Source organism: Tachyglossus aculeatus, chromosome 7 (assembly GCF_015852505.1).
Source record: "Tachyglossus aculeatus isolate mTacAcu1 chromosome 7, mTacAcu1.pri, whole genome shotgun sequence".
In the NCBI taxonomy this organism is placed as follows: domain Eukaryota; kingdom Metazoa; phylum Chordata; class Mammalia; order Monotremata; family Tachyglossidae; genus Tachyglossus; species Tachyglossus aculeatus.
The window spans coordinates 43328276-43347327 of record NC_052072.1 but is presented as its reverse complement, the minus strand read 5'-3'; the positions used below and the strand labels follow the sequence as shown (position 1 = coordinate 43347327).

General features: G+C 41.4%; 1 protein-coding gene across 1 annotated transcript in view; it reads left to right on the top strand.

The window, feature by feature from the left end:
• Positions 1-19052, top strand: part of LOC119930838 (LIM domain containing preferred translocation partner in lipoma) — a 728061-nt gene that overhangs the window by 355855 nt on the left and 353154 nt on the right. The window contains 1 exon segment of the mRNA XM_038749542.1: positions 10347-10469. Coding sequence (XP_038605470.1) covers positions 10347-10469 — 123 coding nt within the window.

The window sequence follows — 19052 nt, the reverse complement described above, 5'->3', positions numbered from 1 at the left end:
CTATGTGTCGGGAACTATTTTAAGCACTGGATAAATACAACTGACTGAATGATAGATGCAAGATAATTAGCCTGGACACAGTCCAAGTCCCAAATGAGGCTCAAAGTCTTAATCCCCATTTTGCAAATGAGGGAACTGAGGCACAGATAAGTTATGACTTGCCTAAGGTCACATAGCAGACAAGTGGCGGAGCTGGGATTAGGACCCAGATCCTTCTGACTCCCAAGGTCATTCTCTAACCACTAGCCCATGAGTTGAAGCTATTTCCCTGTCTTGCATAAACTGTTACCTAAAACTTGTTCAAAGTCTGTTGAACAAGAAGCAGGAGAAAGAAGAATCAATCAGTCATATTTATTGAGTGCTTACTGTGTGCAGATGACCACTGCATTAATACAGAACCTGTATGACAAAGAGGGGACTACAATAAGAACAGAATATGGAAAAACAGATAGGTTCCCCATCCGTAAAGGTATAGGAAAAGGATGTATCTTATTGCCTTATCTGTTCATCCTTTACACCAAATGCCTAATGAGAGAAGCCAGATTGGATGAAGACGAATTGGGAGTAAAGACTGGAGGAAGGAACCTTTGTTATGCTGATGATACAACCCTACTAGCTGAAAGTGAAGAAGATTTGAAGGGCTTACTATTAAAAGTTAAGGAACAGAGCAAAAAGATGGGCCTGTATTTGGATGTCAAGAAGACAAAGATCATAACAACTGGAAGTTTTAACACATTTGTAGTGGATGGAGAGAAGATTGAAATAGTTGACAATTTTTCTCTCCTGGGATCGATAATCAATAATAGAGGAACTAGTAGCCAAGAAATATGCTGAAGGTTAATACTAGGAAGACTTGTTATGAAGAGCCTGAAAAAAGTCATGAAATGTGCTGATGTAACAACTGCCACAAAAATTGTCAACTCCGTGGTGTTTCCAGTGACAGTGTATGGATCTGAAAGCTGGATAGTGAAGAAACAGAATAGAAAGAACAGTGATTCTTTTGAAATGTGATGTTGGAGAAGATTTTTGCGAAGGTTTTCAAACTGCCTGAAAATCAAACAAATGGATTTTGGAGCAAATTAAACCAAAGTGGTCTTTGAAAGGGCAGATGACCCGATTCAGATTAGCATATTTTGGACACATAATTAGGAGGACTAATTCTCTGGAGAAGACACTAATGCTAGGAAAGGTCCAGGGAAAATGTGGAAGAGGCAGATCGGCAGCTAGATGGATAGAGACTATAACAATGGTAACGGAAGAACCATTAGAAAGGTTGTGGATTATGGTAGAGGACAGGACATTCTGGGGAAAATATATCCATGGAGTCGCAATGAATCGGAAATTACTCCATGGCACTTAATAATAATAAACTATGTGCAGAACACTGTACTGAGCACTTGGGAGACTACAGTACAACAGAGTTGGTAGCCACAATACCTGCCTACAATGAGATCACTGTCTAGAGGGAAAGACAGACATTAATATAAATAAATAAAGATATGTACATAAGTGGTGTGGGGCTAAGGGAGGGGTGAATAAAGGGAGAAAATCAGGGTGATGCAGAAGGGAGTGGGAAAAGAGGAAATGAGGGATTTGTCAAGGAAAGTCTCTTGGAAGAGATGTACCTTTAATAAGACTTTGAAGGTGGGGAGAGTAGTTGTCTGTTGGTTGTGAAGAGGGAGACTATTCTAAGCCAGAGGCAGGACATGGGTGAGAAGTCGGCAGCAAGACAATATAGGCGATCATGGTACAGTGAGCAGATTGGCATTACAAGAGCGAAATGTGTGGGCTGGGTTGTAGTGGAAGGAGAGGGCAAGATGATTCAGTGCTTCAAAGCCATTGGTAAGGAGTTTCTGTTTGATGTGGAGGTAGATGGGCAGCCACTGGAGGTTCTTGGGAAGTGGGGAAGCGTGGACTGAACGTTTGTATAGAAAATTATCTGGGCAGCAGAGTGAAGTTTGGGTTGGAGTGGGGAGTGACGGGAGACAGGGAGGTCATCAAGGGGATGGTACAGTAATCAAGGCGGGATAGGATATGTGCTTGGATTAAGGTGGTAGCAGTTTGGCAAGAAAAGGGCAGATTTTAACAGTGTTGTGAATGTTGAACTGCCAAGATTTAGTGATTGAATATGTGGGTTGGATGAGAGAGAGAGAAGTCAAGGATAACACCAAGGTTATGAGCTTGTGAGACAGAAAGGGTGATGGTACTGTCTATAGTGACAGGAAAATCAGTGGGAGGACAGAGTTTGGGTGGAAAGATAAGGAGTTCTGTTTTAGAAATGCTAAGTTTGAAGTATCGGCGAGACAGCCGAATAGAGATGTCTTGAAGGTTTGAGAAAATGCGAGACTGCAGAGAGGAAGAAAGATCAGGGCTGGAAATGTAGATTTGGGAATATCCCCATAGAGGTGGTAGTTGAAGCCGTGGGAGTGGGTGTAGATGGAGACTAGAAGGGGGCCCCGGAACTTAGCCTGGAAGGACTTCCAACATTAGAGGATGGGAGACTGACGAGGAGCCTGCGAAAGTGACCAAGAATGAGCAGCCAGAGAGATAGGAGAATCAGAAGAAGACAGTGTCAATGAAGTTAAGGTTGGATAATATTTCCAGGAGAAGACAGTGGTCAACAGTCCTGAAGGCAGCTGAGAGATCGAGGAGGCAGTTGCCCCTACAGGCCCTGTAGTTCACTGTAATAGTACTAGTGAAGCAGCTTGGTTTAGTGGAAAGAGCCCGGCCTTGGGAGTCAGAGGTCATGGCTCCACCACTTATCTGTGACTTTGGGCAAGTCACTTAACTTCTCTGCGCCTCAGGTACCTCGTCTGTAAAATGGGATGAAGACTGTGAGCCCCACGACAGACAACCCGATTACCTTGTACCTATCCCAGCACTTAGAACAGTGCTTGGCACATAGTAAGCGCTTAACAAATACCATCATTAGTAGTAGTAGTAGTAATAATAGTAGTAGTAGTAGTTCCCTCTAGACTGTAAGTTTGTTGTGGGAGTGGGAACTGTTTACCAACTTTGTTATATTGTACTCTCTCAAGAATTTAGTACAGTGCTCTGCGTACAGTAAATGCTCAATAAATACAATTGATTGACAGATATTTAACCAAATGCTACAATGCTCCCAAAGGCCCATAGATTTGACTTCCTACTGAGCTGAGGAAATGGGATGATTTAAGTAAATTCCTTCATTCTGTGTGCTTCCTAGAAAGCCAGCCTAACAGCGGTTAAGAAAAGCCAATTAATTTGCCAAAGGTTGAACATCCTTCCCCTGTCCCATCATGGGTCAAACTTAGAGTGATGCAGTAGTTTATATGATATTGAGTGTCAGTGAAGGGAGGAAGTTTCATAATAATGCTGTAGGTGTATTTTCAGTTTTTTTAAATTAATGTACCAGCCTAATTTCCCGTAAGACAATGTTAATTTTCAGTTGCAGCCCCCACCCCCAAAGGAAAAAAACAAAAAACAAAAACAAAGCAAAGTCCCTTTTTCCCTCTTAAAGGGAAATTGTGATAGGACCCAAAATTACATTTTTCTTTTGTGTCACCAGAAGACTACAGCAGAATAGGTTTGCCCTTATCCCAACTGTTCCAAAAAAAAAAAAAAGTTAAAATCTGCTGAAAACTCACATCATTTCACATTTTTTTCAAGAGGTGCCATCTTTAAATAGCACTTCCTGAAATGACAATTTCAAATTGAATTGAGTATCTTGAGTTCCTATTGAAAATTAAGGCTTGCTGAATGCTCCCATACTTGGGAGGGGTTTGGGAGTATAATGTCTGTGATAAAAATGGGTGGTTGTGTCCTCAGTTTCACCCGAGAATAAACACTTAAGTAAACTTGCTGAGCTGAATGAGTTTCTTCTGTTTTCCTTGGAGAGCCTATCTTGTTCATTTCTGCATCAGCAGCTGTCTCTTTAATCATATTGGAAATAAGGGAATAGTGTATTTTAGCTCCAGTAAAATTGAAAGTACTGATCATAATGTTAAATACATTCTGCAACTTTACGGTGATGCTGTTTGCATAGCCCAGGTTGGTAGTTTTTTGTTTTGGTTTGGTTTTTTAAAATATAATATTTTTTAAGTGCTCACTGTGTGCCAGGTACTGTACTAAGCACTGGAATAGATGAAAGATAATTAGGTTTCCACAGTCCCTGTCCCACACAGGGCTCATGGTCTTAATTCCCACTGTACAGATGAGATTACTGAGGCACAAATAATTTGTGATATTCATTGCATTCTGGAAAGAGCCCTGACTAGGGAGTCAGCGGACCTGGGTTCTAATTCTTGCTCCACTACGTGCCTGCTGTTTGATCTTGGGCTTGTCACTTAACTTCACTGGGCTTTAGTTTCCTCATTCATAAAAAGAGGGATTCAATACCTGCTCTCGTTCCTACTTAGATTATAAGCCCTATGTGAGACTGGGACTGTCTGACCTGATTATCCTGTATCTACCCCAGCACTTAGCACAATGCTTAACACACAGTCAGCACTTAACAACTTTTATTATTATTGTTTTTATTATTGTTATTTAATGGAATTGGTTTTTAGAACCCAGGTCCTCTGATTCCCAGGCCAATGCACTTCCCACTAGACCACTTTGCAGTTGTCTGTTGAAAGACCTTGGGAAAATCACTTAAATTATCTGTGCCTCAGTAACCTTACTGCTTCTCTGTTGTTCATAAATGATACTTCTCCTTACAGTGATAAAAGGGCAGGAGAAGCAAGATTGGGCCAATGTAGGATAAGGAGCTTGAGAGGGAGAATCTGATGTAGCATTATTCACTATTGAACCTAGTACATGGGGAATCTAAGACCCGATTGTCTTTCAGACAGTCAGGGAAGCAGCAGGGAGTAGTAGATAGAGCATGGTCCTAGGAGTCAGAAGGTCATGGGTTCTAATCCTGGCTCTGCTGTGTGACCTTGGACAAGACACTTCACTTCTCTTTGCCTCAGTTACCTCATCAGTACAACGGGGATTGAAATAGTGCACCCCATGTGGAACAGAGACTGTATCCAGCCCGATATGCTTGTATCTACCACAGAGCTTAATACAGTGCCTGGCACACAATAAGTGCTTAACAAATACCACAATAATTATCATTACTATTATTTTTTCAGGTGTGTTATTGCCTCTCGGGTAATCTTGACCATATTGCTTAAGGTATTGCTCCTTCCCTCCTCTTTTTTGTGAAATGATAATAATAGTACCTGCCCCTAGGTATTTCAGAAAGATTTTTGGAAAATTAATGAAAGTTTTTGTTTACTTGGAGCTCCTTAGATACATTTTTGCAGTTCTATGATGGCTAATCATTGCAACCTTAGACTGTAAATTCCTGAAAGCACATTTTTATGGTATTTGTTAAGTTCTTATGTGGCAAACACCGTTCCATGTGTTGGGGTAAAGTCAAGTTAATTAGGTCAGAGACAGTCTCTGTCCCTCATGGGGGCTCACAGTCTGAGGACGAGGAAGAACAGCTACTTAATCCCCATTTTATAGATGAGGAAACTGAGGCTCAAAGAAGGTAAGTGACTTGTTCAGCGTCACACAGCAAGCAGCTGGACAGAGCTGGGATTAGAACCTAGGTCCTCTGCCTCCTAGGCCCACAGTCGTTCCAGTAGGCCACACTGCTTCCCCATGATACCACACCATCTAGCTTGTGATGGCAAGTGCTTAGTACAGTGCTCTGCACACAGTAAGCGCTCACTCAGTACATTGAATGAATGAATCAATGGCAAGAGCCAGGTCTCCATTGAGCTCACAGACCAGGCCGGCACAGACTCCTCTCCACCACACAAAGCCGATCAGCGGAACATACTGGGAGCTGGGTTTGATAGGAGTCAATGGAGGTTTGCTTGGTGGAACAGATGGGTTTTGATTTTTCAGTCAGGCACTCTCTGAATTTCATTCCATTGTCCATATGGACTTCTGCACACAATAAAGTACTCAATAAACACCACGGATTGACTGATGATAACACTAATCAGAGCACCTGGGATTTGTAACAGTGTGCTTTATTTTCCTGAACCACTTCTGTATCCATTGTTTCATTTTTTCCTTCCCACTTCCCCATGACATAGGGAGAGGCTCCTTCAAGGCAGAAATCAGGTCTGTTTGCTCTAGTGTCCTCTTCTCAATACTCAGTACAGTGCCCTGCACACAGGAAGTACTTAATAAATACCACTGATTGACTGACATCCTCATTTTCCAATGAGGGAAACTAAGACACAGGGAGGTCAAGTGACTTGGTGAGGTCACCCAGCAGGCTTGGGACTTGAACCTGTCTTGTATTAGCAACCAGAGCTGTGATTTTTGCCCCTAGGCCTGGCCATTTCTTGGGGCTCAGCAGCTGTTGAGATTCCTGAGGCTTGGGGAAGCTTCCCCCAAACAGTGACACCCCCATCCCACCCCTACACACATACGTATAATATACCCATTCAGTTGATTTCCACACATTAATTAGGTCCTTTCATGAAAGTACTTGACTCTCCAAAGCTCTTCCTCTGGGGTTTTATAAGGTCAGTCAATCAACTGTATGAATTGAGGACTTCAGACAACAAAATAAATTACAGATAGGGTAAACAGCAGAGCATAAAGATGGGGACAGTGCTGTGGGGCTGCATATGGGGTGAGTAGAAAAGCAGCATGGCTTGGTGGAAAGAGCCTGAGCTTGGGAGCCAGAGGTCATGGGTTCTAATCCCGGCTCTGCCATTTGTCAGCTTTGAGACTTTGGGCAAGTCACTTAACTTCTCTGTGCCTCAGTTATCTCATCTGTAAAATGGGGATTAAGACTATGAGCCCCATTTGGGACAACCTGATAACCTTGTATCTACCCCAGTGCTTAGAATAGTGCTTGGCACATAGTAAGCGCTTAACAAATGCCATCAACATTATTATTATTAAGTGCTTAAGAGGTACAGATCCATGTACAGAGGCGATACAGAATGGAGGGCAATAATTACAATTATTGTAATCGTAATATTTACAGTAACTATTGTAAGTAGCAAATACTACAGTCTGCAGTTTAATTTTCCTTATGGAGTTCATTTAGGGCTTAATTTTTTTTTGATGAAGGGGAATTTGTTAGGCACTTACTATGTCTCAAGTACTGTTCTTAAGTGCTGGGGTGGATACGAGTTAATCAGGTCAGCACAGTCCCTGTCCCACTTGGGGTTCACAGTCTGAGTAGGAGGATCAACAGGTGTGGATTCCCCATTTTACAGTTGAAGAACTGAGGCACAGGGAAGGTCACACAGCAGACAAGTGGCAGAGCTGGATTTAGAACCCAGATCCTCTGACTCCTGGGCTCATGCTCTTTGCACCAGCCCAGGCTGCTTGTTTTACTTCTGTCACGGGTGTGGGGAAGTAATAGGTCTTGAAACTATTTTGATAAATCCTAAAAGAGGTCTCTTGTGGTGATGAGTTTTAGGAGGTTTTGGCAACCTGCATTGGCAAGACAAAGCCATGGTTAACTTTCATGAGGACACATTGCCAGACTAAAAGGCTGAAATTTGTGGTGGATCAGAAGTGGTCTGTGGGAGCTGCCCAGTGGGGATTCAGTGAGCACTATTCAGCATGAGCATCCTGTCACAGCCTCCTGGAGTGGCCATACTGAGCTTCTCAGTCTGATCCTTTCTCACTGGATGGTGGCCTCAAGGCCTGAATCTTTGTCAGTCAGTAGTATGTATTAAGCACACATTCTGTGCAGAGCGCTTCCCTAAATGCTTGAAGAAGTACAATTCGAGTGGGTAGACACAGTCCCTGCTGTCTAGGAGCTTACATTTCCCTATTCCTTCCTGCCGCCCCCCCAACCCTTGCCAAGAATGTACCTCACAATATTGAGAACATTGGGCTGCTGAGTCTGGCCCTGGCTGGATCAGAGGCAATGGAATCCAGATGTCCTCCAACTCCCCTTTAGCGGATTGCTCACCCAGAGTTCCTGGCTACAGAAGACTTTGGCTTCATCTGAACCAGCCCCGAGGATTAGTCTCAATTTAAACCCAAGGGTACTAACTGCATCTCAGTAACTTCTCAATCATCAATCCTGATGGTCACAAACAGTACACAAATACTTAATTATGGAAAAATATAGTTTCAATCAGCATAGTCCTGTCACAGATCCCTGATTACCTGTGATCTGCTTGGCTCTCCAAGGTGGCCCACAATACCTCTCTAGCCACTGGTCTACACTAGCCCTTTAGCCTGAGCCACACTACCCCTTTACCTGCTTCTAGTGGGCCCTTCCCCCCCAAATCTCAGTCCTGGCTCCAGTCCCTCATGGAATCTCAGAGCCTTGAGAAGCTGTTCTCTGTTTGAATCCATCAGTGGAATTTATTGAGTATATAATAATAATAATGGTGGTATTTGTTAAGCGCTTACTATGTGCTAAGCACTGTTCTAAGCACTGGGGTAGATACAAAGTAATCAGGTTGTCCCACATGGAGCTCATAGTCTTAATCTCCATTTCACAGATGAGGGAACTGAGGCACAGAGAAGTTAAGTGACTTGCCCAAGGTCACACAGCAGACAAGAGGCAGAGCTGGGATTTGAACCCATGACCTCTGACTCCAAAGCCCGTTCTCTTTCCACTGAGCCTCGCTGCAGAGCATTGTATTAAGTGCTCGAGAGAGTCAAATAGAGGAAGGATACATGATCTCTTCCCTCAGTGAACTTACAATTTCATGTTTAGGTACCTTATTACTATGGAATAATTATGGACTTGGTCCATTCTTAAGAATTGGTCTTTTTCTATGTTTATAGACATAGTCTATCTTGGGTTTAGATTATGAGCTTCCTGAAGGCAGGAATCAAATGTGCCAATTTTTATTTGCATTCCGTAGAGCCAAGTGCAGTGTATAGCTAATGTTGGTGAGGACGATGAACTCATCTTCCCTCTCAAAACCTTTCCTACCTTTTTCGTCACTGTAGACAGCATCACTATCCTACCTGCCTTCCAAGCCCATAACCTTTTCATTATCCCCCAACTCTGCTCTCTTGTTCAACCCACCTCTCCAGTGTCATCAAATCCTCTCAGTTCTACCTTCACAACACTGCTAAAATCTGCCCTTTCTTCTCCATCTACTGCTACCAGTAGCTACCACTACTTAATTATTGAGAGAATTAAGACGAAGTCACAGTGAGGAGGTGATCTTGGGAGGAGCACAGAGGGTAGGATGGGGTGTAGTGGGAGATGAGAGCAGAGATTTAAGAGGGAGAGTGTTTGTGGAGAACCTTAAAGCCAATGACCATGAGTTTCAGTTTGATGTGGAGGGAATGGGTCACCATTGGCAGTTTTTAAGATGTGGAAAGGAGTGTACCTAATGGGTACCCAGCCCCACAGCACTTATGGACATATCTGTAATTTATTTATATTAATGTGCGCCTACACCCCTGTAGACTGTAAGCTTGTTGTTGGTAGGGAATGTGTCTGTTTATTGTTGTATTGTATTCCCCCAAGCTGTTAGTACAGTTCTGTGCATACAATAAGCGCTCAATAAATAAATGAATGAATAATGACATTTTAGAAATTCAGGCAACAGAGTGTAGGGTAAATAGCATAGCTAGATTTGTTTCTCTTCTGCCATTGAGCTCTGTGAGTCCAGATAACTCTTGTCACAGGTCACAAGGATGGCATTGGGAAATGAAATCCTCAGGTAATCTCTAAACCCAAACTTTGTTTACATTTCACATACCTTTGGCAAAACTTTATTCCAGACCTGCTTATAAAAAATGGAATTGACTATAGTTTATATCCTCTCCTTCCATTCTAATGAACAATCAACAGACTGGAAAGGCAGGAAGCAACAACAGGAGGGGAAATGGAAAAGCATATTGCCTGATTACTCAAAAGCAAGAGTTCATTCATTCAATCATATTTATTGAGCACTTACTGTGTACAGAGCACTGTACTAAGCCCTTGGAAAGTACAATTCGGCAACATATAGAGACAGTCCCTACCCAACAATGGGCTCGCAGTTTAGAAGGGGGAGACAGACAGCAAAACAAAACAAGTAGACAGGTGTCAGTACCATCACAATAAATAGAATTATAGATATATACAGATCATGAATAAAATAAATATGTACAAATATACACAAGTGCTGTGGGGAGGGGACAGGTGTAGGGCAGAGGGAGGGAGTGGGGGCGATGCGGAGGAGAGGAGGAGCAGAGGATGGGGGAGGACTTAGTCTAGGAGGGTCTCCTGGAGGAGGTGAGCTCTCAGTAGGGCTTTGAAGGGAGGAAGAGAGCTAGTTTGGCGAAGAATGAAGAGTTCATTCAATGTTAACAAGACATCATGGTCTAAAATTCAGGAACCCCTCTCCTTGACCGATGCTGTGCTCCTTTTGCAGGTGAACACTGGGGGCAAAACTCTGGAAGAGAGACGCTCCAGTCTGGATGCTGAAATTGATTCGCTGACCAGTATCTTGGCAGATTTAGAAAGCAGCTCTCCATACAAGCCTCGTCCTCAGCAGGTTGGTGGTAAAACTTCATTGCACACTATACCACATTGGTTTCAAGGAAACTTTCTGCTGGGAACAGGTCTTTTGTTGAACAAAACAAATTCATTCACCATGCTCTGATTCTATTGATCCGTTGTTCTTTAAAGGGATGAGTGCCAAGTTTGCATCTTATTCAAGACCAACAGGTGTTGGTGAAGAGCAGGAAGAAATTGAGCTTATGATAATAATACTTGCTCTCTGTCTCATTGAGAGGTGATGGGGATTATGGCTTAATCTATTTCAAGCACTTACAAGGACCTCAGAAGACAGGTGCACTGTACCTGAAAAGTATTAGTATTATTCCTATTGTTTAAGTCTTCAAACACAATGCCGCTTTGCAAGATGTATGTGGCATTTTGATTTCCACACATTCTCCCACAGTGACTTCTAAATTCAGGTTTGTTCACCTTACAAGTAAAAATAAGTGGGTTTTTTGTATTTTTTTTCTTAGCTGTCAACACAGCCAGCTCAACCCTGTTATCTGAGCGGCAAGCTGTGTGGCTTTCTACTTTGTGTATAATCACTTGCAATAAGGATTCCAGAAACATAGCTTGACTGCCAATTGTGCTGTGGCACAAGGAAGAATATATACTTCAGCTCAGCTTTTCAACAGCTATGCTGGCTCTCCAAGGCAATGATAGTAACAATAATAAAAAAATAACCTTAACTATTAAAAAAGAAGTATAGTCAGCTAAGGCAACTCTGCAAATACATAGGAGGCAGGCATAATATGAAAAGAAATCAGGACAGAGATTCTTTCAACAACAAGGTGTCCATTTTAAAGTGGCACTATAGCTGTATTTTTAGATATTGGTTAGCATCACATTCCTAAGCATCTCCAGCATGTTTGCAGAGCACAGAAGTCTCAAAAGTTTCTCTGCCCTTTCCAGCTTTGTTTTTCTCTATTAGGTTTGGGTGAATCTCAAACTTTTGTTTCCAAAAGCTTCAAAATACTTTTGCCAATACTTTCAGCCAATTAAAAACCTTAAAAATGCTTTTGCCCGTCAACTTTCCTCCAAAATTTCAAAGTTAAGCACTTTGAGGAAAATTTTATTTACTTCTGAGTACTTTTCACTAAATTAGTAAAACCTCTGACTATCCGTGCCCAATAAATGATATTCTAATATTTTATTGGGTGTGGGATGTACATGGATTCCTGCACTTTGTCATCCCTTTGGGGAAACATTTTGGAATGATAGGTGTCTAAACTCTTGGTTGATTGTCATGGAGTTTACTCATGGGACAGTTTCTTCTTTTTGGGCGGGGGGGGCTGTGTGTGTGTGTGTGTGTGTGTGTGTGTGTGTGTGTGTGTGTGTGTGTTTGTGTTTTGTGGGGGGAAACTTCTTTTTGAGTCTGGTTCTAAGAATTAACTTTAAATCCAGGAACAGAGTCTGAAAAAGACATAATTCCTCTCTTTTCCTTTTTTCCCCCACTCCATGGATTCATTTCTTCTAGGAAATAACAAAGGGTAGGATAAATGCTCTTTAAGCTCTTTGTACCAGTGTATATAACTATTTATTTTTTCTGTAAAAAAAAAAAAACAAAGAAAAGCAAATAATGCAGTCAAATTCTGAAAAATTGGATTTGTTCTTAACATTTCAAGCAAACAACATTCAGGAACAGTTTTTATTGAAAACCAGCAATGTGTGGGGTTATGAAGAATGCAGAATCTCTCTTGGCCTTTGGAATTGCAATCCTAAAATAGAGTGCAGTCAGTTCTCTAATGCTGGGGTTGTATTCCCATTTAAGCTCATATTCACAAAAACTTGCATTCACCCACCCCTTGACTGGCACCATATAAATGCAATGGCATTTCTTCCAACGCCATATCGTGCTGATTCTAGAGAAAGACATGTGGTGGACAGTTTGCACTCTAATTTCTTAAGCAGCATTCTACCCAAATGTTTAGAGAACAATTTGCACTATGTGAAAACCAGCTGTACTACTCATCACTGATGCTATTAATTGAACACAGTACATATGCAAAGCAATTTATTAGCACTAAATGGATTCTTAGAAAACAATGATCCAAGGACCTTGCCCTTGAGAAGTTTTTATTTGGGCTCAAGAAGTTAGAGTCATTAACTTTGCCTCAGGAAAATAATTTGGAGGGGATAATGGGATGTAACAGACCTAAGTTTAAAAAAAAGTCCTAAGATACAGGTGAAACTCCCTTCTTTCAAACCTACCATGAGCTTGGCAATTAAAAGATGATTCTATCTAGTCTAGGTATGATGAATATGGGGATTTGGATGGGAAGGGGTTAATTTTGGAACGACTTCTCTTTCTGCACTACCTCCTCTCTAGTGAAACTGAAGTAGATGTGTTAGTATTTGTTGTTTAACATAATTATATGCTGTAAAAAGAATAATCACCCACATGAAATGTTAAAAAATACTTGCTAACAGACAGGGTATCTGGGTAGACTCTGTCATTTATTGTAATTAAAATGAGTTTGAAAGTCCTAGAAGGGTACAAACTAAATGCATATCTTTGATGTTTCCTATTTTTGAGGTGTAACAAATACGAAAAACAAGTGTGCCAGCTAATTATTTTTAAATAGGTTGGTGGCCCTGACATTTCTTATCTGTAAGCGGGTGTCCTTTGCTTCATTCTGCCTCAAAATTTTAGGTTCAGACTGTGAGCCCGTTGTTGAGTAGGGACTGTCTCTACATGTTGCCGATTTGTACTTCCCAAGCGCTTAGTACAGTGCTCTGCACACAGTAAGTGCTCAATAAATACGATTGAATGAATGAGTGAACAAGGACCATGTATACAAAATTCTCCTTAAAACTGATGTCGTGCTGCTTTTGATCAGATATTTTCTATAACGAACCAACATTCTACATTTCATTGGAATGGTATGCTTGCAGATAAATCCTTGCAGGTAAAATCTCTAGAATTGATTTTTTTTTTTTTAAATTAACCCCACAGCTCCCCTGATGGCAAACCCTATAGTGTTAGAAGTGGTTAGAAGTAAAGTCCCAAGTGCTTAGTACAGTGCTCTGCACACAGTAAGCGCCCAATAAATACGACAATGAATGAATGAATGAAAGTAGCGTGGCCTAGTGAATGGAGCTTGGGCCTGGGAGCCGGCAGAACTTGGATTATAATCCTGGCTCTGCCATTTGTTGGCTGTGTGACCTTGGGCAAGTCACTTAACTTCTCTGTGCCTCAGTTACCTCACCTATAAAAGAAAAGATGAATAGACAGAGGCAAAATCAAGAAAGACTAAACTGTGGGCTACCCACAAACCCTCCCACCCTCTCCTGATGCATGCCAAGTCCCAGAATTTGCTTGTTCTTGAGAGGAAGAGACTGCCTCATACTGTCACACATCCCTGATCGTACCTGGAAAGAGTTAGATGGGGAGGTTCAGGTTAAGGCTTGGCCTGCTAATCTCACTTCTGGGGAAGGCTGCAGCTTCAGTCTCTCCTAAAATCCACTATATGACAAGCCACGGATTGGTTTATTTCAGCCACTGTACTTTGAAGGTAAAGTATTCTAAGAAGCAGCATAGCCTAATGGATAGAGCACGGGCCTTGGAGTCAGAAGGACCTGGGCTCCAATCCCAGCTCCACCATTTATCTGCTGTGTGACCTTGGGCAAGTCACTTAACTTTCCTGTACCTCATTTATAAAGTGGGATTAAGATTAGGAGCTCATTGCTGGGCATGAACTGTGTTCAACCTGATTAGCTTGTATCTATCCCAGTGCTTAGTACACCTTCATTCCACTCCTTTAAATATCTGCCATCACTGCCTTCTTTCTCCTGGGCTTCTACCTTCTTCGTGGCAGTCATGGATCTTGCTAGAATACTTTTCTGAAAGGATAGAGGCAACCTTCATCTTACTCACATTTTTAAAAGGGCCATTCGTAAAATCTGCAGCCCATTACTTTATTTTGGGAGCAATCTTCATCTTTTTCATCAATCAATCGTATTTGTATTTTCATAGCTTTTCACTCTGAGTATTTATTTTTAAATCACTTCAAAATTCAGGTTATTCCTCCCAGTGACTAGGTCAAGAATAGGATTTGCGATATCCCTCTTCTGCCTCAGAAGGGGTTAATACTTTTGGAACATTTTAATTCTCTAGTGTTCTTGGGAGGCAAGGACCCTATTCTTTGCTTCCTCTTCCTCTTTACAGTATCTTTGGCCCAGACTATTTCTAACACCCTACTTAACACCTCTTAACCTGGTGGTAATTTTGTCCCATTTACACATCCTGATCCTGAGAGAACATTTGACAAGATCAGTGGGAGAGGATGTGGAAAAATAAAGGGGGACTAGAGACAAAAATTGGTATGTTGGATGGATTTCAAGGAAGGCAGCCACCTCACTATTCCATTTGGGATTCTGTTGCCCCTGGACCTGTGGGCTCTGCTGACTATTGTTATGTTCTTTTGAGGACATGAGATGGAGAAAGAAAAACCAATGGTGATTTACCACATTATTACTTATAAAGTACCATGGTAGGGGAGGGATAGTTGTTGAAAGTTCTGGAACAATTAATAATTTTCTCAAATCTGGTTTCTTCTTCCTAATTTAAGACTAACATGGAGAATTCTCTGCTTGCAAATAGAGATACTTCATGGAGTGTAAATGTACAGATGTTCATTTGGGGATGTAATCAAGTTAGCCTTTCCTTCTAAGGCAGTTGAGTGACTGCAGTATAGTTTACAGTGCACATATGCAGATGTTGGGCCAATGGTTCTTCAGAGGAGAAATTGTTCAAAAGTAAGGGACTGCCTTCCTTGTGTAGTTATGACCACGGATGTGAGAGGATGTGAGCATTAGGGACTAAGTCCTGGGATCCTGAGGGATATTGTAGAAACTTGTCTGAAATGTTTGGTCTCCGAGGATTTGCCTTTTCCCTGTTGCCAGTAGGTCAGTTAAACAGAGCTTTGTACACAGTAAGTGCTTAATAAATGCCAATTATTAGAAAGGTTATTTATCTCTTCACCATTTGCAACTCTTAAGCAATCGTGGCTAGTTAGTGGGCTTGTTTGGCAGCTCAATTTTTTTTTTTAAATCTGTTTGCCAGATGGGCTCTTGCTTTAACCACAATGCCTTCCCTCCCTGTTGAGTCATTCATAGTTTGGTGGCGTAATTTTGGAATCCAACACTGTGAAATTGCTTCTGGTGTGTGATGGGTGTCAAAAGACCCTTATTAGGAATTAATGTGGCCTAAGGGCAGAAATCCGTGTAATCAGGGTGGAGTATATTAGAGCTACATATTTTATATTCTCTAGTGATTCATGTTCTAGCTTGCAAACTCTATGAGAAACCCTGGGGGTGCTGCAGGGGAGATTAATTAGTAATTAAATTTTGAATATTTCATATTATGACTATGTAACCAAAAGAGGGAGAGATATTGGGAAATTAAAGTCATAATAATATGATAGTATGATTAGGAGACTGGGATATTACTTTCTCTTCTGTTTTGCTGATGAGAAACAGCGGGGCCTAGTGGAAAGAGCACAGGCCTGGGATTTAGAGGATTAGACCCTAATTCCTGCTCTTCCACCTGCCTGCTGCGTTACCTTGGGCAAGGCAATTAACTTCTCTGTATCTGTTTATCTGTAAAATGGGGATAAAATGCTTGTTCTTCCTTCTACTTATATTATGAACCTCATTTAGGACAATTATTAGGTCTACCTGATGGTACCTAGCGACCTACCTACCACTCCAATGCTTGTCATATAGTAAGTGCTTTAGACATATCATCATTATTATGATTTTATTATTATTACTGGAGAATGAGTCAAAAGTTACAGTACTACATAACTCTTAGCACCCTTTCTTTCCTTTCCCTATTCTTATTCTATAAACTCATCAAAGTTTAGTACCTATTTAATCAATGGTATTTATTGAACACTTGTGTGCAGAGCAATGTTGTAAAAGTATAATAGCAGTAATATCAGTAATAGTGATGGTGATGATGGTATTTGTTAAGTGCTTACTCTATGCCAAACACTGTTCTAAGTGCTGGGGTAGATACAAGGTAATCAGGTTGTCCCACATGAGGCTCACAGTCTTAATCCTCATTTTACAGATGAGGTAACTGAGGCACAGAAAAATTGAGTGATTTGCCCTAAATCACACAGCTGACAAGTGGCGGGTCTGGGATTAGAACCCAGGACCTCTGACTCCCAAACCCATGCTCTTTCCACTAAGTCACACTGTGGTATTTGTTACGTGCTTAGTAGGTGCCAAGCACAGTTCAAGAAGCACAGTTCAAGAAGTGATAATCAGGTCCCATGTAGGGCTCACAGGCAAAGTAGGAGGGAGAACAGTTATTGATACAACAGCCTTACCAGACGTGATCCCTGCCCACAAGGAGTTTACATTCTGCAGGGGGAGATGAACAATAAATAATGATGGTATTTGTTAAGCACTTACAATGTGCCAAGCACTGTTCTAACTGCTATGGTAGATACAAGGTAATCAGGTTGTTCCACGTGGGGCTCACCGTCTTAATCCCCGTTTTACAGATGAGGTAACTGAGGCACAGAGAAGTGACTTGCCAAAAGTCAATCAATCAATCAATCAATCAATCGTATTTATTGAGTGCTTACTCTGTGCAGAGCACTGTACTAAGCGCTTGGGAAGTACAAGTTGGCAACATATAGAGACAGTCCCTACCAAATAATGGGCTCACAGCTGACAAGTGGCAGAGCCGGGATTAGAACCCATGACCTCTGACTGCCAAGCCTGTGCTCTTTCCACTAAGCCATGCTAGGGATATGGGAATGGAGTGTACTTTGTGACAGAATGCTTATTGTTTGCCATCATATTTTAGTTGTCATTGCTCATGATCACTGGTGGAGCCAAGGGATATATGTAATGTCTCCCCCTCTAGACTGTAAGCTCCTTGTGGGCAGGGAATGTGTCTACCAATGCTGTTGTATTATACTCTCCCTAGTGCTCAGTGTAGTGCTCTGCATACAATAAGTGCTCAATAAATCAAACAGTTGAGTGCTTACTGTGTGCAAAGCACTGCCCTAAGCACTTGGGAGAGTACAGTATCACTGACTGATTGATTACTGGGACCAGACCAGGAGGTTGTTAGTATTTTACTGAATCGCTTATATAATCCAGGTTGAAAAGACCTGGCCAGTTTTGAAATATTTTACATCTGCCAGAGATTGCTTCCATAAATAGCAAGGGGATAGATGACTCAGGAGCAAGCTCAATGTTTTAGTTGATGTATATTCATTTTTAGCCTAAGTGCCATTGCATCTCTCCATCATATATAAAGAGGCATGGAAGACACACAGTTTTTCTCTCCCCTCTTTTTCAATCTGTGTGTGTGTATGTGAATTTAAATTGTGGTAGTTTCCATTTGTTTTATTTTTGTTTTATTCTGACAGCCATAGTTCAGTGGCTTAATTCTTTTTAATTTTGGCTGGTCTTCCACTCCTTGCAAATTAAGCTGTTCCATATTAAATGTGCATTATCCCTAACCTCAGGAGAGAAAAACTAACATTGAGGGTTAGATTGTTGATTCTTTTAATTTCATAATTTTAAGGATTAATGATGGGATGAAAGAAGAGACAGTAAGCATCACAGGAAGTCCTCTAGTGCCCTAGGAAACCTCTGCTGTGGTAGTTTTGTGGCAATTCTGCCAATGTATCTCAGGTTCATCCATCTTGGTTTCATTCCCGCTTCGGGTGAGAGAGGTCCCAGGTTCAAATACCGACAAGCCCCTTTTGTCCTTTTCGAGAAGCAGCGTGGCTCAGTGGAAAGAGCATGGGCTTGGGAGTCAGAGGTCATGGGTTCTAGGCTCCATCACATGTCTGCTGTGTGACCTTGGGCAAGTCACTTAACTTCTCTGAGCCTCAGTTACCTCATCTGTAAAATGGTGATTAAGACTGTGAGTCCCACATGGGACAACCTGATCACCTTGTATCCCCCCCAGCACTTAAAACAGTGCTTTGCACATAGCAAGTGCTTAACACATGCCATCATCATCATCATTTAACTGTGCTTTGTGAAATCCTTTCGGGTTTTTAGCTTGGTAATGAGTCTATTACACTCTGGTAAATTACTCAATTCAGTGATCAGTTCTAAATGAAAAGAAAATGCTTCCTGTTGGGGTTTAGAGTTTTATAACCGTCCTAGTGGAAGCAATCCACCTGATCTTGATTCAGAAGCACAAATAACATACACAAAATTGAAGAGTATTCTGGTTAGGGCTGCTGGCATTTTTTTTTTCCTCCTTTCCTTCTCCACTGTTAAAATATATATATTTTTTGTCCTAGTGTGAATTTATATGTTCTCCTTTTGAAAATTAACTACATTTCATATATAGCTCTCTCTCTTTCTCTATGAATCTATGTATTATATATAAACTCATGTATGTCTATATAAATATATATACACACATAATAGAATTGCAGCAAATAATATATAGAGTTGTAAGGGAAATGGAGTTACTGACCAGCTCAAAAAATTTGTAGTATTATAAATATTCATAAATGTCTGTCTCTCCCCCCATCCCTCCCACACTAGACTCTAAGCTTGTTGGGGGCAGGGAATGTGTCCACCAACTCCA